Raw genomic sequence first — 21,107 nt, 5'->3', positions numbered from 1 at the left:
GATTTTTCTGGTCGACTAGTAGTTGTTCATTTTAAGCATTAGTCGACTAATCGCACGTTTATTAATAAACCATTTAAATCACTATAATGAGCCTTTAATTGCCTATGTACATAGCCTAATAAGTGCTCAAGCACACGCATTAAGCTTGCCACAGCGCACCAGCAGAAGCTATGATTATGAATGTGTCAGGGAAAAACAGTAATGAGGCTGCATTAACATTTGAATAATTCACTGATAAACAAGTGCTTTCTTTGTTTCGACAAATCGTGATTCATTTAGGTGTAGGAGTTTATATGAATGTATGTCTGAGGGGAACTTACTGTCTTTAGAAAAGTTTAGATGGTATTTTTTTCTTTTCATCTTGCCTCTGTATAACGCATATTAAAGTTCATAAGTGCAGCGCTGCTTTGTTTACAACGGAAACCAAGGAAATGCTTAAAGCGCCACCTGCTGGCAGAGAGTGAATCTGCGTCTCATTCAGCTCGTCTGCTGTTTCTGTTTCATGCAGATATTTTTATGTATAGTTTCATAAAACTGAAGTCAAACCATTCTGTTTTTGGTTTAAATTTCAAAATGATGCTATCTAATTTAGATTAAAAACTGCTCATGTTGCATGTATGCAGCATCTTTGTTTGGATAATGATTAAAATGCAGTTGTTGCCTCTCATTTTAAATGGAAAGAGCACAGACAAAGCTTTAGTTTGTTTATATGAAGAGATTTCTTTTATTTGTGTTACTAATTTATTTGATTTGCGCCTTGTTTTAAAATTTCAATGTAGTTTTGCTATTTACATTATATTTACGCTTTTGTCCAAAGCGACTTACAAATGAGGACAGTAGAAGCAATCAAAACCAACAAAAGGGCAATAATATGCAAGTGCTATATTAGTATATTATTATAGTGTTATATTTCAATTTCACAAAGAAATGTGCAGCATTTTGTCTAAGCAATGATAAAAGGACACATTTAATTTATAATTTGTCTTAAATCTCATTTTGTAAAAAAAATTGTGAATCGAATCGTGAGTTAAGTGAATCGTTACATTCCTATATGTAGCTGATTATGCGATGCAAATGTCAAAATGTTTTAGTTCACAAATCATTCACTAAAGTAAAAAAGTATTTTCTAGGGCTGACCTCGACTAAGGATTTTTCTGGTCGACTAGTAGTCGTTCATTTTAAGCATTAGTCGACTAATCGCACGTTTATTAATAAACCATTTAAATCATTATAATGAGCCTTTAATTGCCTACATAGCCTAAAAAGCGCTCAAGCACACGCATAAAGCTTGCCACAGCGCACCGGCAGAAGCTATGATAATGAATGTGTCAGGGAAAAACAGTAAGGAGGCTGCATTAACATTTGAATAATTCACTGATAAACAAGTGCTTTCTTTGTTTCGGTTTAAGAGATAAACTCGGCGACACCGACTCGTGATCTCCGCAGTAGTGATGCGCCTGTATACAGGTCCGCAGATTGACCTAATACAAGCCCACTGGCCAAACGGCACCAGGGCGATCCAAGTGTGCTGCATGACATGCACGGGGCACAGGAATGCTGGGAGATGGAGAGCTTGCTGCTCGTGTCTAGATGGTAAACCTGGTTCTGCTAGGGTTAGGATAACAATATGCATTCATGTGCATTCAGAATTCAACTGAGGACGCATTTCAATTGTAATTCAACTCATTTGAATTGAGGTGGCAAACATTGCAGAATTGAAATTTGACTGCAAAAAAGTAAAATTCAAATGAATTAAAATTCAAAGGAGTTCATGCACTATTGTTCAAAAGTTTGCGGTCAGTACTTTTTTGATGAAAATGAATACTTTTATTTAGAAAATGCACAATAAATTAATCAAATGTGTCAATAAAGATACTTATAATGCTACAACATATTTGTATTTCAAATAAATGCTGTTCTTTTGAACTTTCTATTCACTTTCTATGAAAGAAAAAAAATATTTATATTTATTTATTTAATATTTATTGAGTAAAAAAACATATTAGAGTATCACGTGACACTAAAGACTAGAGTAATAATGCTGAAAATTCAGCTTTGCATCACAGGAATAATTTACATTTTAAAATATATTAAAATAGAAAACAGCTAGATAAAATTGTAATAATATTTCTAGGGCTGTCCTCGACTAAGGATTTTTCTGGTCGACTAGTAGTTGTTCATTTTAAGCATTAGTCGACTAATCGCACGTTTATTAATAAACCATTTAAATCACTATAATGAGCCTTTAATTGCCTATGTACATAGCCTAATAAGTGCTCAAGCACACGCATTAAGCTTGCCACAGCGCACCAGCAGAAGCTATGATTATGAATGTGTCAGGGAAAAACAGTAATGAGGCTGCATTAACATTTGAATAATTCACTGATAAACAAGTGCTTTCTTTGTTTCGGTTTAAGAGATAAACTCGGCGACACCGACTCGTGATCTCCGCAGTAGTGATGCGCCTGTATACATGTTTCACACGGATTACATAATCTGAGAATATTTGTTTTCCATTTTAATTAGTTCATTTGAAAGTAGACATTTCATTCTCTAGATATATTTGAATGTCTGTTAGGCAAAGATATACACAGAGTTTCGCGCTCGAGTTCACAGACCGAGATTAGCAGAAAGCGCATCTGTTTTCTTTCATTATTTTACAAAAGCGCGTTTTGTTGTTATTGTGAGTGCACACAAATAAACAGAGAGTCTTTACAGATCTGAAAGATGTATTACTCTTATATGCAAGACCAAAAATTCCGGAGTAGCCTATTTTAAGAGCAAGTGAGCGCACCGGCGCCACCATCTGTCCTGCAGTGAGCGCTAATGTTCACCTTCCACATAGACACTTGAATATAGCGCACATTTCTCTAGGTTAACATTAGATTGAGCGGCCATGTAAAGTTGCTACTACTTACATATTTCAGATGATAAGCCATATTTGTGGTGAATGATTGATAGGCGAGCGTTTGGATGTCCTGCCGGATGTACTGTATTACCATAGATCAGCCGTTAACGATCTGCATGACTTTGCCAATGTGGATTTTTTTTTTCTGCAACTAAGCGACTAAAAAAATTTGGTCAACCAAGCCTCTTCTGGTCGACTAACGATTAGTCGACTATTGGGGGGCAGCCCTAAATATGTCACAATATTACTGTTGTACTGTATTTTGATCAAATAAATGCAGCCTTGGTGAGCATAAGAGAAAACACTGAAAAATTCTTAGTGACTTTTCAAGTTCCTTTTTAACTGGGAAAGAAACATTTTTCCAGATGTAATTTCTTTGAATTCGGCCAATTTATTTCAAATTCCATGTTATAAATTAAAAGGAAGCCAATTTACAATTCTAAATTTTGCTACTTGGTTATATTAACATGGAATGTGATTTTAATGCAGAATGAGGATTACCATCTAGACTTTTAGCAGAACGAGGGTTACCACCTAGACACAATCAACTTTGCTGCTGACCCTGTCACCTTCTTAGCCAACCCCAGTGTTAAAACAAATGCAGCTTCACAACGGTAATGGGGAGATGAGAGCGAAAAATCCTAGACCATCAGGGCCACTATCAAGTGGTTTATTATAGATATTAATGAATAATATGGGTGAGCGAAAACTGTTAGTCATGCGTTGAGATAGCAATAGCTAAATGTTTCACGCATGAATCGGTTGGTTTTTCAGCCCGAGTCTCTCGACCCCTCCGCCCTCGGCTCGCTCCCAGCCTGACTTTAAATGGTAGAAATCCATTGGTTTCGATATGAAGCTCTTTGTGACAGCAAGTAAACGGAGTGATTAAGCCGGGCGAGGGCTATTGAGGGGCAGAAAATGGTGTGATTAAATTGGATGATTTAGGTGAGTCATTTGTGTCCTGTGAGAGACAAACAGTGTTGAGGCCAGACACCTCCATGACCTTCCTCTGAAATCTTAACCGCCTTTACACTTCACTGCAGACAAACAGCAAACCACAGCACAGTGTGGGAGAGCGGCCTGTGATTATCAACCACTTAGGAAGAGAATATGATATCGAATTTGAACATTTTCTCAATAAATAATAATAAATGTCTCTGGATTTATTGTGCACAATTCAGTAAATGTTAAGCAAAGAAAAAAAACTTTGTTTTCATATTGTTTTATCAAACTTTTTTTGATGTAAACAAGGTTACATAAGCAAGGAAAATAAATAAAATAAATAAATGATAAAAAATATATTATATTAATTAATTTAATATACATTTAAATGTATTAAATATAAATATTGCATAATTATATGGAATTATATGTAAATACATTTGTATTTCAATTTCTTAAATATCATGATATAATAGCCACACATATTCTGAAATGACAGAATAAAAATCACTTATTTAAATTATGCATTCATTTTTCATTATGATCTGTGTGCTTCGGAAGAGTATAATAATGTGACAATTTTAACCATTTTTATTCCATATGCAGTTATAAATAAGTACTTTTCATAAAAGAACAGTTCTCTTTTTTCATATATATATATATATATATATATATATATGAGAGAGAGAGAGAGAGAGAGAGAGAGAGAGTGCATAGATTAATACAGATGTTGATGTTGAGGACTGCAGCAGTAACAATGCCCCCCAAAAAGCCAACAACTGTATTTAATACATTTTAATGTAGAAATTTTGCTAGAATTTTAATGTAGAATTTTGCTGTTGCAAAACTTGTAGATGTTAGGGTAATTTCTAAGGTGTTGCTATGCAGTTGCTAGGGTGTTCTAGGTGTTTGGTTATTGAACTTGCACTTGAGTCTTCATGTTCCCATGTCGAAGAGCGCGTGACGTTTTAAAAGCAGGATATCAAGGAATTATTTTTGACGTTTTGATTCGTGCGAGCCTATAAAGCTCTGTGACAACTTGGTTTAATTATGAAATATATTACAGCTGCCTTAGTCGAGCCAATTAAATTTGATTGGATACTTTCTTTATTCAACAACCTCTTTTCATGTCATTCTAATTTACTGTCAAAGCAGACTGAATATTGGAAACTAAATTATTTACTACAGCCCATAAGCCAATAATGTTCCATTTGTCTCGTACTGAGAGAGTCTACACTAACAAGATTATTAAGGACATTACTTGTAATAGTAAATGCCCTTCACTTTATTTAAGGCTCATGCTGTGCTTTCAGACGTTCCACTTCAAAAGAGCAGCACTCAGAAGAGACTGTCAGCGAAGTCTCTTATTCCTATTATGCGGGAGATGCTCAGGTACGGCCGACCACCGAAAAAAATAAAACGGAAGATTAAATGATATGCAGGCAAAATCAGTTTAAATCCAATGAAATCTCTTCCATGCCATCATTTTTTAAATTAAAACTAGCATTTAGGCTCTTCTGAAACTTGCATCTACAGAAAGAAGAAAACAAAAAGCTGCTGGTAACGCTGAGGTAATTTGTAATACTTTGTGAAGATATTAGCCACAGCAGACTTACAGGTTCAATCACGCCGCTGGAAAACGAGGCTCTCCATATTCATTCCGACTGTCTCTTGGATTCATTTCTCCATTATTGGCCTATTTGCAAAAGGACTAATTACCAGCAGGCCAACGAGATTTTAGCCTATTCGTCAGCGCAAAACACCTCTATTTTTAGCGGAGAAACAATAATCATATTCTCCTTCCGCCAGGAAATCTGTTGTTGTTACTGAGGAAATACAGCCTTTTCTGAAAGTAAACACACACAAAGGCCGACCCGGAGCGTATACAAATACACCCTGCGCTGCTGAGCGAAGCCATTGGGAAACTTAAGGCACCCTGGAGGGCTGTCTCACGCTGGCGCTGCCAACATTGGCTTTGTTGTCTCCATTCAGAAGAAGGATAGACCATTAAAGAGCATAGTTACGCTCAAATATATAGCAGAGTCGCGATTAAGTCTCAGCACCGAACGGTGAGCTGGATTCACATCTTGCATAGAGAATCTCGCACGAGGGGAATGTGATTTAATAAGAAAATAACGGCCTCGTTCTAGCAATTAACTGCATTTCTTTGGCTGTGTTTGATTTAATGTTAATCAATTCACGGCAAGACAAAGTACGTACAGTTTTTTTGCTGTTATTAAAACACATTGTTTGACAACAACGCTCCCTCAAGCTGGTTTCGCCTCGTGAAGCCACAAAAATAAAGGTGTAGGAGTAATTGTTTCCATGGCAATTACGACTTTCTTTGGTGTGCGTCGGAAAATAGCATAAACTTGCCCACAGCCTCAATGCAGCCAAAAGCAATTTCCTCTTCTAAATTTAGTTATGCAAAGCCTATGGGCATCATCAGCATTTAGTAATTAGTTTTATAATTACTGCTGTTTTGCTCACTGTCATTCAATTTTTCTTACACCACGACTGGGGAATGGAACATCTCACACTCACAGCTGGGCAAATTACCATCCATTTATAGAGTGAAGGATATCGGCGAGGGCTGATTTTTACCCGTGATGCACGGATCCGAGCGGCACAACACCTTTGAGCCTGCCATTTTCCAGAAGTCCAGAATGCCAGGGAGGGAAAAAAAGCACTTTTTCACTGTTGTGAGGGTCTATTGTGATGCAAACAGCATTAATTCCCTCATTACCATTAACAATGAGTGTGGCACGCTGGTCACCCGGGTAGGGCGCTTTAATCAATGCCCTGCTCTCTGCCAAGCCCCTTCACATGAGGATGTTAAAGTGACTGCTCCATCACTTTGTGAGCTGGTCAAAGCCTTTAATGAGATCACACTGTTGACTGTATGATGGTTTGATATGCTAATGTATTAGGGGTGCACAGGTGGCTATTTGGGGTAGTTGTAGCTGATGCAAATAATGCAACTATATTTTCCACAAACAGTGTTTTCTAGTAACAAAAATGACAAAATGCTACATTGCCGTGTTTAAACAGAATACAGAAAGCAGAGTTATTATAGTTAACAAAAATGAAAACTGAAACTCAAATGAAAATCATGAGAAATTAATTAGTTGAAATAAAATATTTATATATTTTAATATATATATTTTTTTAATAATATTTAGTTATATATATATATTTATTTATTTCAGCAAATTTAGTTTAACTTGCTGTAATTTAGTTTAACAATGTAAAATAACAAAATAACATGTATAGAACATGGATTTTCAACTACTGTGCATTTGCTCAAATGTGCGGTATAAAACACAGCATAGTGCATGCAATCCTAAAACACAATGCACACAACTTGAGCTTTTCAAGTGAATGAACTACATGAAATTATAGCAACTTCCCTTTTTAAAATTTAAGTTTAATCTTACTCTTGACTGCAAAACAAAACATAAATAAATAAATAAATAAAATAAAATAAATAAATAAATAAAATAAAATAAAATAAAAAAACAAAACAAAACAAAACAAAAAACAAAATAAAAATGTTCTTCGCTGGAAATAATATGCAACATGATGAGGTCATGCGACACAATGAGGCATACTTAAGTGAAATGTTTATCATGGAATAATGTCTACTGGTTCTCTTACTACTGTTAAAAAAATTAGGCAGTATTCAGTAAATAGTAAGCATGTTTTACATTTCCAATGTTTGTTCATATGGCTTTTTATGTTTAGTCAGCAATAATACATGCTCACCAAAACCTTCTCAAGCAGTGTTCAATCATATTCAAATGTCTGATTCATTTTAGTCAATCATTTCATTCCAATGAAGGAAAAAATATACTAATATTAAATAAATAAACATAGCTTGTTAGCTTGTAATGTAGCTAAAAGGCTAGTACGACTGTACTTCTGTATCTTCCTGTAGTTCAACTAACAAAGCACAGCTCTATCAACACCGAGGTCACGGTTTTGCTTTCCAGGAAACAAACACACCAATAAAATGTATACAGTTACTGATTAAATGCATATTGATTGTGAATGCATACTTGTAAATGTGAAGCTACAGTTTTAAAGTAGAGAAGGGCGGTATGAAACAGCGTGAAGCTCACGGGTGTAGCTAAATGTCAGGCGTGAAGAAAACGAGACGTCAAAGATGTAGCGCGGGGGAGAGGAGGGGGAGTTCTCTTCAAGGTCTCTCCGAGTTTATTGATGAAATTATGCTAATTGGGACAAGTACATGGACATTTGGCTGCTACTCTGGAAAAGCATGTCGTTACGTCAAAAAAAAAAAAAAAATGAAGGAAACTTTTTATGACTGACTTATCTTCAAGAGAAGCCATTATGCGTGTTAAAACGCTTGAGCTTATGAGGGGCCGAAGGACAGCGTCCCAGAAGACGAGCCAAAAACAAGCAAACAAAGAAAGGAGATGATTAGCAAATCTTTTTTTCTTCAATAATATAAACTAGTGGCTTAGAAAGCAGGAAGTTTGGTTGTGTTCTGCTTGACATATCTATGCGATGCAGCAGTAACCAGAGATCAAACGCTGATAACCAGCTTCCAGCGCTGCCTCTAATAAAGACAGCGGGCTGCCGCATCTCAGGTATTAATCACACACAACAAAGCACTGTGTGTTTCTGTCAGTGTGTTCCACGTGCTTCCACTGACTGCTGAATAGATTATAACCCCACTGATGAGAAAACCGCCAATACAAACATGATGTTTACAGTAGAACGCCGCAACGACAAAATAAACCCACACCTGAGGAAACTACAGCTCACGAGTTCTCAGCTGCGTTTAAGCACTCACCACTGTCTCAGATGTTTCTCCTAAAATGTCTAAAGAGAAATAAATCAGTCACAAGAATGTTCAAAAGTTTGTGGTCATTAAGTGTTTTTTTTAAAGAATAAATACTTCTATTCATCAAGCATGCGTGAAACTGATCAAAAGTGACGGTAAAGACATATAATTTTACAAAAGATTTCTATTTCAGATAAATGATGTTCTCTTGAACTTTATATTCAACAAAGAATCAAAACAATGCCTGACTTATTAATAAATACCATTATTAATAACTGAGCACCAATAATAATTGAGCATCAAATCAGCATATTAGAATGATTTCTGAAGGATCATGTGACACTGAAGACTGGAGGAATGATGCTGGAAATTCTGCATTTCATCACAGGAATAAATTACATTTTAAAATATATTCAAGTAGAAAACAGTTATTTAAAATTGTAATAATATTTCACAATTTTTACTATATTTTTGATCACATAAATACAGTCAGACATTACACTTTTGACCATTAGTGTATATCTACATACATGTATAGTAACAGTATACAGCTATAAAATAAATTTGGATAGAATATAGATATGAATTTGATCTTGGGGTAAAAAATAATTTTTTCCCCCCTCATTTTTTATCTCCCATGCCTCAATTATATCTCTATTTAATCTCATCACTGTCTAGGAGAAATGTTATGAAGTTGGGGGGGGGGGGGGGGGGGGGGGGTGTTGATGAGAAATGTTCAAATTGAGAAATGATTCCTCATTTTTTTCTCCCTAGCCTCCATTTCCTCTCCACCGAATCTCATCGCTGTCTAGGAGAAACAATTGAGTCGTTACAGAGATCTCGTTTGTGATTTATCTCCCTGTGGGCACCGGCGGTGCATGTAAAATAATTTCGCATTTCACTCAATTAATTCCCCTCCGTTAATATCAGTCTCCGAGCAGCCGTTGGCGCAAGATGTTTATGCCCTGGGTGATTAAAACGGAGAAGCGAGTTTTTGACATTCCAACGGAAAGCTGCTATTTTGCAAACATTTCAGCCCATTTGGAATTCCTTTCCGGTGATCATGAAAGGACAACTGGCATATGTGTCCTCGACTCGGCGGCTAACTACAGGCACAAAACGTGTCAATTGTGCAGGCAGCAACTTGAATATCTGTTTGTTTCTTGTATCTGCCATTGTTTCTTTATTCACACAGACACTAAATAGAACCGGAAAAATGCATGTAGATTTTCTTTAAAGAAGTCAACTTGATTTCTCCCCCCCCAATCTCTATTTAAAGTCGCTGAGAAACTGCATGATCCTTCAGAAATCATTCTAATATGCTGTTTGCTGCTCAAGAAACATTTCCAGTTATTACCAATGTTGAACAGATATTTCTGTGGAAACCTAGTTTTTTTTTAAGAATAGAAAGTTCAAAAGAAGAGCACTGATTTGAAATTGAAATCTTATGTAGCATTATAAATGTCTTTACTGTCACTTTTGATCAATTTAGTGCATCATTTTTGAATAAAAGCATTAATTTCTTTAAAAAAAATCTTAATGACACCAAACATTTGAGAGGTTGTGTATGTTTCTTGAATCTGATATATTTTCTTTATTCACAGAGACATGAAAAAGATCCAGAGGAATGCAGGTAGATTTTTCTCTAAGCAAAGAATAATTTCGATTCACATGAGATTTGCCAAACGACACTGTTCAGAGATTTCCCAAAAGGTTACAATCATCAGTTATTATGTAGAAATGCCTTACAAGAAGTCAACTTGATTTTTTCTTCTTCTCACAGCAAATATTGTATAATAACAGCAGCGGCGGCTTCGGATCTCTATGTAAAGTCACTGGGAAATTGCCTGGAAGTCTGCACTGACAAATGAACTGGCTACTTCCAGGCCCAGGAAACAATATCGTTTTCCTCCGGCTCACCTTGACTCGTGCACACAAACAATCGGAAGGAGAAACGGGCCCTGCCCTCTGAGCTCCGGGCCTGATGCAATAAGTCACCATATGCTCGTATTAGCATGCTCTGCATTACGGCGCGCAGCGCGCCTCCCGGTCAGCTGTACGCCAATCAAAACACATGCACCTCTTCTATTCTAAACAACAATCCGGCAGGAGTCAGCGGAGGACGAGGAGAGAGAGCGCTGCCGCTGTAGGTCAGTCCCATCTGCTCGCTCCAATCGGAAAATAAACAGAGATTCATGAGCTCGGAGGAATCGGGAGCGGGGCTGAGTATCCATTAGCTCTAGCGATGCAGAACAGCAAAACGGGAATCGATAACAGGTTCTGTTCAAAATGTAGTGCAAATAAAATGGGCCGCGCTACTGATTCAATTCAAACGGCTGCTGTCAATGAGATGGAAGGACACAAAGAGCCTCTCGTTGTCCTAGAGGGTTTGGATTCACCTTGCTGAGCGTTCATTAATATATGGGGATGCAATGCACTTTATTAATTTCCTTTACTTACATCATTTCCTGCACTGCATGTCGATGTCGGACGTTTAAAAAGCAACAGTCCTACGGGCCGGTTCTACACCGAATTATTCACCATATACATTTTCTCATTAAAATGCATGCGGCTCTTCAAAGCGAGACAACAATGATACCATCTGTTGTGTGCCGGCCGGAAATCACAGAACAAAGCCGCTGAAAACTGCAACAATTTACTGTTGCCTCTAACAACATTCATGGTATTACAGCCATGCCAAATGTACAGTAAATAATTCACACTTAAGTGCAAAGTAGCTGTAATGAATTTACTAAACTATAATATAATATAATATAATATAATATAAAATAATTGAATAAAATAAAATAAATAATATATAAAATATGATAAAGATATAATAAAAAATAAAATAAAATATATAACATAACATTTAATTTAAAATAAGTAAAAAATATAAAATAAATCGTATAAAATAATATAAAAGTAAACATTAAAAGAAAAATTCTAGTTATATATATAAACATGTTACTGTCAGTGCAAATACACTTCAAAAACCCATAGCAAATGAGCATCATCTCTTTTAAATATTACATTTAGCCACAGCAGTCAAATATAATGAGAAGAGCAAGTATCGAGCGCATCTTTTTTTATTTTCATTGATCCCGACTGCATCTTTTATCACCAACCAATTAGCATTAGTTGATTAACCAGGCCAATTACTCACCTAATCGTTACAGTCCAAACAAGAATCCATAGTTACTGTTAAATCTATAGGCTGCTTCAGTGTACTGACATTCATAACTAATTAGGCTTCTGTAGAGCATGACACAATCTTGTTTATTTATAACTGACAGCTATTTTTCTTCTCGAGCCTGTAGTGCAGCAAACTCCAGTCAGAAGGGAGCGAGTTATGACCACTCTGCACATCTCACTCGACTTTTTTAATGTACATCCAGTTTCATTGTCTGCTTCTTGTCCTTGCTGGCAAAAGCACTAAGTGATGATCTGCTGTTTTTGTGTACTGCACGCAGGTGATTACCACAACCATCTCAACTAGTACCTCAGTGTGTATTAACCAGTTCATACTTACAATTACTCTTATAAAAGTGATAGTCCACCCAAAAAAGACATTTCTGTCATCATTTAGATAATGTCATTCCAAAACTAATTTTCTTTCTTCTTTGGAACAAGAAAATAAGACATTTCGAAAGAATGATGCTAAAAATGGAAATCAACGGTAACCGAAACAAAATATATTATTTTGTCTTTAGTAGAATAAATGCATAAAGGTTTGGAACAACACAATGAGATTTTTTTGGGTGAACTATCCACCAAAAGAAGACTTGCAGGCAAGTTAGTCGAATAAAACAGAAATTTGCAGCTTGTATATTTGTTAAAAAGTGTATTTATTTTAAGTTAATTTTGGATGCAGTAGTGTAAGCAAAAATAACTTCAAATTAATGAAAATATGTACTTTGCTGTGAAAAAAGCTTAGATTTACTTGCTTTTATTATAGAATTACTAGAATAATTTAGAATTAGATGTCATCATTTTATTATCATTCTTTTATTATTTAGACAGCCTGAAGTAGTTTGTTACTTAAGCTTATCTAAATTATTATTTTGACAATTTTTTTATGTTAATGAACTTCTGATTATGCGTCATGAGAAAGGTTATTATAGTTAACTAAAACCATACAAAAGTTATTTGAATTAAGATAAACTTGAACTGAAATGAAAACCTGAAACTTATTTCATTTCAGCTAGTTGCCAAAGCAATTTTTCAAAAAACAATACAAAATGACAAAAACACAACAAAACTGTTAAAACTTTAACCACAATTAAAATTAAAACAGAAAATATAAAAATGAAAACTATTTTCAAAATATAAACTAAAAAACACAAAACAGCATCTCGTCCGCTTGCTTACTACCACTGTAAGCGTTTTAGCGCAAAGGCGATTTCCCATTCATTAATATACACTGAGGAACTTGAAATGATTGTCTGTAGTATTTCATATTCAGCATCCCACACATGCTATACATCACATTGAAAAAACACTGTAACAATCAGTGTTGTGGGAAAGTTACTTTTAAAAGTAATGCATTACAATATTGTGTTACTCCATTAAAAAGTAACTAATTACGTTACTTAGTTACTTTTTATGGAAAGTAATGCGGAAATAAATCTGCGGAGTAAATCTGGACAGGGCTTGCTTGTTTGTTTTTAAAATAAAAAAGACCTATTTTTGGCAAATATAAAAGCCTTTTCATACCAAAAGTGAAATGAATAAGCCTCGGGCTAAAGGAAATTTAAATTTACGTCCGTACAGTAGAATGCAGAAGAAATTTCAACACACTTCAGCAATAAAAAAAAAGACACAAATGTTTGTCTAAAGTAATTTGTGCTTATTAGTACGGTTGAACTGGATCATCGAAGGTCAGAAGCAAAGAGATTGGTTAATAGTATGGGATTAAATACATAAAGGACATTTGTGTTGTTTAACATTTAATTATTGCAGGTTTGCATCATATTCTGAGTTGCATTTTTTTAATTCATTTTGAGGAATACTGAATCTGTGTTTTTTTTTGTGAGTGAGATGAATTAATGCCTATTCATATCTATTTTAGAACTACAGTAACATCTGATTTCTCTCAACATGGGGACAGGAGAGCTGCCAATAAATAAATTGGAAAAAAAAGTAACTTGCGTTACTTATTTGAAAAAGTAACTCAGATATTCTCTTGTAAATTAAAAAGTAATGCGTTACTTTACTAGTTACTTAAAAAAGTAATCTGATTACATAACTAGCGTTACTTGTAATGCGTTACCCCCAACATAGTAATAATCCAATTTTACAACAAAAAGAGCAGAATAAAAGTTCTACACAGAAAAAAGCCTCTTACCTTTGACTGAGGTGTTGGGCGGCGGTCCTTCGACGCGCAGGTTCCACGGCGGGTCCCCCTGGTTGGCAAAGTCCCTCATCTTAAGGTAGCTGATGGTGAGGCGGATGATGGAGGCCTTGTCCAGCTGGCTGGTGATGGCGCCGGGGAGTGGAAGCATCTTTGCCAGCTCATAGAACTCGAAGTTTTCCTTCCCCCGGCGCGAGCGAGCGGCGTCACGTGACTTCTCCTTCCTCAGAGCCTGCAACCTGACAGAAACGCAAGAACGTCGGTAGCATAAACATCTACTGCTATTCAAAGCCTGACAGACTTTGCTTCTTGTATTGTGCCTGACAAAACTTCAGACCTTTATGCATGAAGTAGGCTACTTAAGTTTGTGAGGCGCCAAGGGACGATGTCCCAGAAGACAAACCAAAACTAGGGGAACATAGAAAGAGATGATTATGATTATCATTTCTTTATCTATCAAGCAGTGGGATAAGAATTCAGCACTGTAAATATACTGTACATAAAAATGCTTTCTTAACACATACTGTAGATCTGGCTTTACTTTGAGCATATTATTAGAAAGACCAAAAATGTGTCTCTCATCAAAATAAAATAATTCAACAGACACACAGAAACCACTTTTCACAATCCAAACAATTTCCCATAGAAAGATGATCAACATTCTTTTGTTTTAAACCTTGCATTTCTATGTTACAACCACGGAAGTCAAAAGAGAGAGCACAGAATTCTGTGGTGTACCTTTATTGTTTCACAGTGAACTCACATTTCAAAGATAAATGGGTTGACTTTAAATGGGACATGACATACTGTGGTGATACCATGGTACAGCGAAGTACCAATGTACACTAGCATTCAAAAGTTTGAGGTCAGTACGATTTTTTTAACGTTTTTATAGGAAGTCTCTTATGCTCACCAAGGGTTGCATTTATTTGATCAAACATACAGTAAAAACGGCAATATTGTATGTAAAGCAGAATTTTCAGCATCATTACTTCAGTGTCGCATGATCCTTCAGAAATCATTCTAATATGATGATTTGATGCTCAATATACATTTATTATTTTATATATATATGTGACCCTGGACCACAAAAGTGGTCTTTTGTCACTGGGGTATATTTGTAGCAATAGCCAAAAAAACATGGGTCAAAATACAATGTACAATAAAAAAAGAACAGCATTTATTTGAAATTGAAATCTTTTGTAACATTATAAATGGCTTTATCGCCACTTTTAATCAACTAAATGCATCATTGATAAACACATATTTTTAAAAAACAACAACTTTGACCTCAAACCTTTGAACAGTAGTGTATATACAGTTGTATGATTCAAATACAAGAATGCCATAAAAAATGTTGTTAGTGACAGCACTACACCCTAAAGAGAGGGAAAACCATGGTTACTATTGATAGATCCATTAATATTAGCTTCTATTCATTATACAGATATGTAACAGGATTCATCTCTATTGTAATTTGTAACAATATATCCCAACATGCCTTTCTGTTTTCAACACTGCTTTTTCCATCCAAACAAAAGGCCCAGGAGAGACGGTCTGTAACTGAACTCAATAGCTGTGCCGGGCTCTTTGTTATTGACTGTATATAGTATCAAGAACACACCTCTGTGCCAATCACAGACGAGGCAGGCAACAGCGTTGTTGTGGTGCTGGGCCGCAGCAGGCTAAAGTTGCAGTCACACCGACTTTGTTGTGCCTCGTCGAGAGACCTCAGCTCAATAGATTCAGTCATTGGAATCCAGAAGTGGGTCGAAGTTGTGATTAGCTTTGGCCCGGGGTCTCGTGAGACGCCCCTGTGAATGACTTTCATTGCTGCCTTTTTACCACAGACAGAAGGCCAGCCAGAGATCTTCTTTCCCCGCCAAGCACTCAAACAAAGAGAAAGAAACACAACGCCGCGCTAACCTCACCTGCATCAGAGCTAGATGGAAAACGCCCAAAATATACACTCGCTCCCATGCATGCCTCACAGACGAGGCAGGCAACAGCGTTGTTGTGGTGCTGGGCCGCAGCAGGCTAAAGTTGCAGTCACACCGACTTTGTTGTGCCTCGTCGAGAGACCTCAGCTCAATAGATTCAGTCATTGGAATCCAGAAGTGGGTCGAAGTTGTGATTAGCTTTGGCCCGGGGTCTCGTGAGACGCCCCTGTGAATGACTTTCATTGCTGCCTTTTTACCACAGACAGAAGGCCAGCCAGAGATCTTCTTTCTCCGCCAAGCACTCAAACAAAGAGAAAGAAACACAACGCCGCGCTAACCTCACCTGCATCAGAGCTAGATGGAAAACGCCCAAAATATACACTCGCTCCCATGCATGCTTGCACAAAACAATGATTTATTATGAATTATGACTACTGCCTCAAAGTGTTTCTGTTTATTTTGACTCGAGTGATTTACAACTGTGCATTTCTCTGTATTTATTTCCTTTGGAATAAAATTAGTCTTTTTCTGGCAGCAACTGCTACAGTAGCAACTTCACATAGTGAAAGCGACTGACGGCACATCTTTAAATACGGTGTATCACACTGGTGTAAACACTGCATGCACTGTATAATATGTAAAACAGATGGTTATTTACCAGAAAATATGATTTCAGTCTTTCTATTTCAAAATCTCACATTTAATTCAGTGTTTTACTTACCAATTCTTTGTAATTATTTGTGAAATTTACTAGCATTTTCTGAGTGAAAATTGTTTCTACATGAGATCTGGTCTCATCATTATCCAGTCTGTCTGGAATGACATGAAGAAACAGAACAAACTGAGACACACTAAATCCAGAAGAACTGTGGCAACATCTCCAAGATGCTTCAAGAGACCTTCCTGCAAAGTTACCTGAAAAACTATGCGCAAGTGCACCTAGGGCAAAAGCTGCTTTAAACGCAAAGGATGCTCACAAAAAATGTTGATTTGAACGGATAAAGAAAATAGATATTACATTTATTTTAGAATAAATGACTATATTTTAGTTCTATTTCAGATTAAAAAACATTGCCAAGGTAGCTTTGCAGCTTGTCCAAAATATAAATGCATCATCATCTGAAAATGCAATGCAATGCGCTGCAATGATACTAACACATTTTAGGTGTAGAAAGCTTTATTAACTATACCGTAAGCAATGTAGTTTTGTCATGACATAATGCATCACACACATTCATAGTAGGCAGTATAAGGTGCAAAACATACCCTATGTATTCCACAGATTTTATTTTTATTTATTGGTTTACTTGCATAGGGACAGAACAAAAATCATGATTAAAGCCAAAAAAGCTGAAAAATATGCACTTTACATAAAGAGAATAGCATATGCTAATTTGTATCTATATTTAGTGTTCTACGGTAAACTATGTCATGGCGGAGCAACAATTTTGAAGGGAATCTTGCTGAGCAAGTTCGTACAGCTTCCAGCTTAATGGTGCATACAATTCTGTTTGTATCACTGGTGAGAAACACACATAGATATGTTTAAAAAACTGAAAAGCACCCTAAAATGTTTTCAAATGCACATAAATCAGATTCATTTTCAATCCCTTAAAGCAACAGTAAATCTGCATGAAGTTAGTGTATCGCTAATAACACACAGGACACAGGCTCTCTGCTGTTTACAGTCTCTGCTCTCTGGTCCAAGGTTTGAGTTCACTGATTTATGATTTTCAATCAAACAACTCGCAACAGCCACTTTAATGCTTCCAAAACACAACTGCCCACTTTCTGTAGCGTTCATCATGTCAAGCCATTCTGAATTAAGTCGGAAATAAATCAGCCCAGAGCTTCTGCGTTCCCCGTTGGACGACATTTAGATTAATTTTTTACCACCATAAATGCTAAATCAGTTATAGCAAGTGCCGAAAGATGGGGAGAGAAAAATGCTTTGATGGATGAAAAACGACCGTTGGTGGAGAAGAAAATCAGCGGATATTGTCTTCACATTTTATCAACCAACAAAAAGCAACATAAAATATGAATCAGAGCCGTGCCACAGAATGCAAACATATTCTAGAGTGCTTAATCTAGTAATTCCCACTCTGCTTCCCAAGAAACTTCTAGCAAAAAAGCCCAATTACCTCCAAAAGAGCACCAATGATGCCTTACGCAGATCTAATGCTACAGTCGCAGATGCCGTGATCAATTTTAATCCTGTATGAAACTATCATTTCACCAGCAGATATAGACTGGCTCCAGTCTTTTGCATACAAGCGATGGATTTCTATTCTCAACAGTGTGGAGCGTTCCAGCACAAGAATAAAAACACCATTTGATGGTCTGCTGCTCAGACAGTATATAAAGCCAGTTGTAATGGTTGTTTGGATGCAAAGTGCACCAGAGCAGCAGAATTTCATTTGTTCCACAAACTTGGAAGGCATTACGCCGTGCTGCCAAATACGTCTTGATGCACCGAGGTTAGGTGACCTTCATTTTCGTGACATTTATTGCTTACTAGTAGAAAATGCAACAGACGCAAAATCTCGCCAATAACGCAGGCATCTGCAACTCTTGCGGGACTTTTCAGGGAAACAGGACGCGAGTTAGTTTTGTGGCGTGGACTAACAGCGGTGGCTCTTGAGTAATGAGTGTTGTGTTATTGAACAGCCTGTTTTCTGAGCGGGAATTTATGTGCACCGCACCGATTTTGCTGTTTCCTGCTTCCAGGCTGGTAGAAAAATACTCCTGGATTATCTGCAATGAACATAAATGTGCCAGAAACCTTTTCAGAGCTTTTTGCTTTTAGAGTTTATGCTCACGGAAACATCTGGAAACAGTGAATAGCCCATCAGTGTCATATTTTTATCAGACAGATGCTGAAATCAATACGAAATGATATTTCACAACCTATTTTACTTGTGTAATGTGACATATTTTAGAGTACATGTACAGTATGACGGGATTTGATTACATCCACTGTTTGAATCCTGTGGATTATCTGCAATGAACATAAATGTGCCAGAAACCTTTTCAGAGCTTTTTGCTTTTAGAGTTTATGCTCACGGAAACATCTGGAAACAGTGAATAGCCCATCAGTGTCATATTTTTATCAGACAGATGCTGAAATCAATACGAAAAGATATTTCACAACCTATTTTACTTGTGTAATGTGACATATTTTAGAGTACATGTACAGTATATGACGGGATTTGATTACATCCACTGTTTGAATCCTTAAAAGTGGGCGATGATATCGGAATTGAACCATGTGACTGGAGGGGAGGAGTTTGATGACATCAGAAGTAAAAAAAAAAAGAATCGTTTCAGATTTATTTCATTTTTGTCAAAGATTATGAAGACAAACGTGCTCCTTCAGATTAACATAACCCAAAGAATCATGAAGAATCAGAATGATAGAACGATAGATAAAACGATAGATAGAATGATAGAACGATAGAACGATAGAACGATAGATAGATAGATAGATAGATAGATAGATAGATAGATAGATAGATAGATAGATAGATAGATAGATAGATAGATAGATAGATAGATAGATAGATAGATAGATAGATAGCTACTCCTTTTCTGATAAATGTTCTATGCCCTTATGGATTTAAAAACCTTAAACCATTAAATACTTAATTTAATATTTGGACATCAGAATCAGATTTAAAAAATCTTTATAGAGACATTTAAAAATGTTCCTTGTGAGTGACCATATTGCCCTATTTACTAAATTAGCAAATCTGACACACACACACACACAAACACACACAAAACAAGCAAAAACATCAAGAGGCTGAAAGTTCTGCAAATGATCATTTAGGGTTGAGGTAATTGCCTTCATCAGTGCAGAAAAAGCAGGCAGAAGAGAAATGTCACTTTAGATTATCTTCTTGCCTCCTGAAGCAATAGATGACACTTGATCAGAGACTAAATGCCAAAACCAATCAATTCCTTTTGTGACTCTTCTCCATGCCGCAGTAAAAAAGGCCATAGTCTAGTTCTTCTAATTAAAGTAAATGCTATCTCCTTGGTAACCTCATTAATATTCTCATTGACTTGGTTATACATACAGTGTGTCATATGACTGGTCAAAATTAGATGGAGCAGCTTTAAAACACTGCCATCAGACAGAATGTATATTCTCTCTCTGAAAGACTACTGTATATTTCATATACAAAGGTTACATATTCCACTTTTTTTTTAATTCTAAAGAATGTTTGCACCAAAAAAGTTATTTCGTTATTTCATTTTCACATTTTCCACCTTTAGAATGTTTTATACCGTATTTTAAGACCTATATGTAAATGAGCTCTGTTATAAATGGCTGACTTTTTCGCATGTGAAATGAGGAGTTAGCAGGCATTGCTAATGTAAATGTGGGCAGTCATTGGGGAGGGAGATTTGTGTTGTGACTGTGGACATACTACACCAAACTACATCAAAAAAAGCAAAGCAAAAAAGCCAGTTTTCATTTACTACAGTACAACAACACTAAAAGTAACTTCACCTGTCCATGCAAGAGCCTACTGAAAGTGCTGCTCTACTGAGTGATGGTGTAGCTGCATTCAGACGTGCATCTTTAAGCGCAAGGTTACGTCTCGTGCGGTGCACTAATTCCCTTCAAGGTCTGCGCGTACTTCCCTCTCAATCAGTAAAATGGATCCGGTCCCGATGTGAGTGTCCATTGCTTTCATTGCCCTCAAAGTTCTGTCATTCGACTGTTCGTTTGTCCTGAGAACTTAATGTGTGTGTGTGTGTGTGTGTGTGTGTATTTGTGTGTTTGTCACAAACACACAAATACATTCTGTACAAATACATACATGCTGACATTCTTCATTAATCTGGAAGTCGGTTGAGGAGACCTATAGATGCACTACTGTCATACATCAGCAGCGCTGCTCCGTTACTAAACAAGAGGCTGGTATTTACATTGGTTATGCTCAATATTTCATCTGAAAAGCTAGCCAACCTTAATATGATGAATCAGAGGAGCCATAACCAGATTTCTACGTTTCAAAAATGCAAGTTAATAAAGCTTGAACTTGCCCAAAACCTCTAAAATGTTGCATCAAGGTACATCCAATCATCCTGTTTTGTAAAACATCTACATATGATTGATTTGTCTCATAATATTTCTAGTTT

General features: G+C 36.4%; 1 protein-coding gene across 1 annotated transcript in view; it reads right to left on the bottom strand.

Annotated features, from left to right (window-relative positions):
- npas3 (neuronal PAS domain protein 3) overlaps positions 1–21,107 on the bottom strand; it is a 341,558-nt gene that overhangs the window by 202,957 nt on the left and 117,494 nt on the right. The window contains exon 3 of the mRNA XM_016274094.1: positions 14,008–14,252. Within this exon, the coding sequence (XP_016129580.1) occupies positions 14,008–14,252 (245 nt within the window). The remainder of the gene's footprint in view (positions 1–14,007; positions 14,253–21,107) is intronic.

This window comes from Sinocyclocheilus grahami, unplaced genomic scaffold (genome assembly GCF_001515645.1).
Source record: "Sinocyclocheilus grahami isolate Dianchi unplaced genomic scaffold, SAMN03320097.WGS_v1.1 scaffold84.1, whole genome shotgun sequence".
Classification (NCBI taxonomy): Eukaryota; Metazoa; Chordata; class Actinopteri; order Cypriniformes; family Cyprinidae; genus Sinocyclocheilus; species Sinocyclocheilus grahami.
This window is presented reverse-complemented; position numbering and strand designations above follow the sequence as displayed.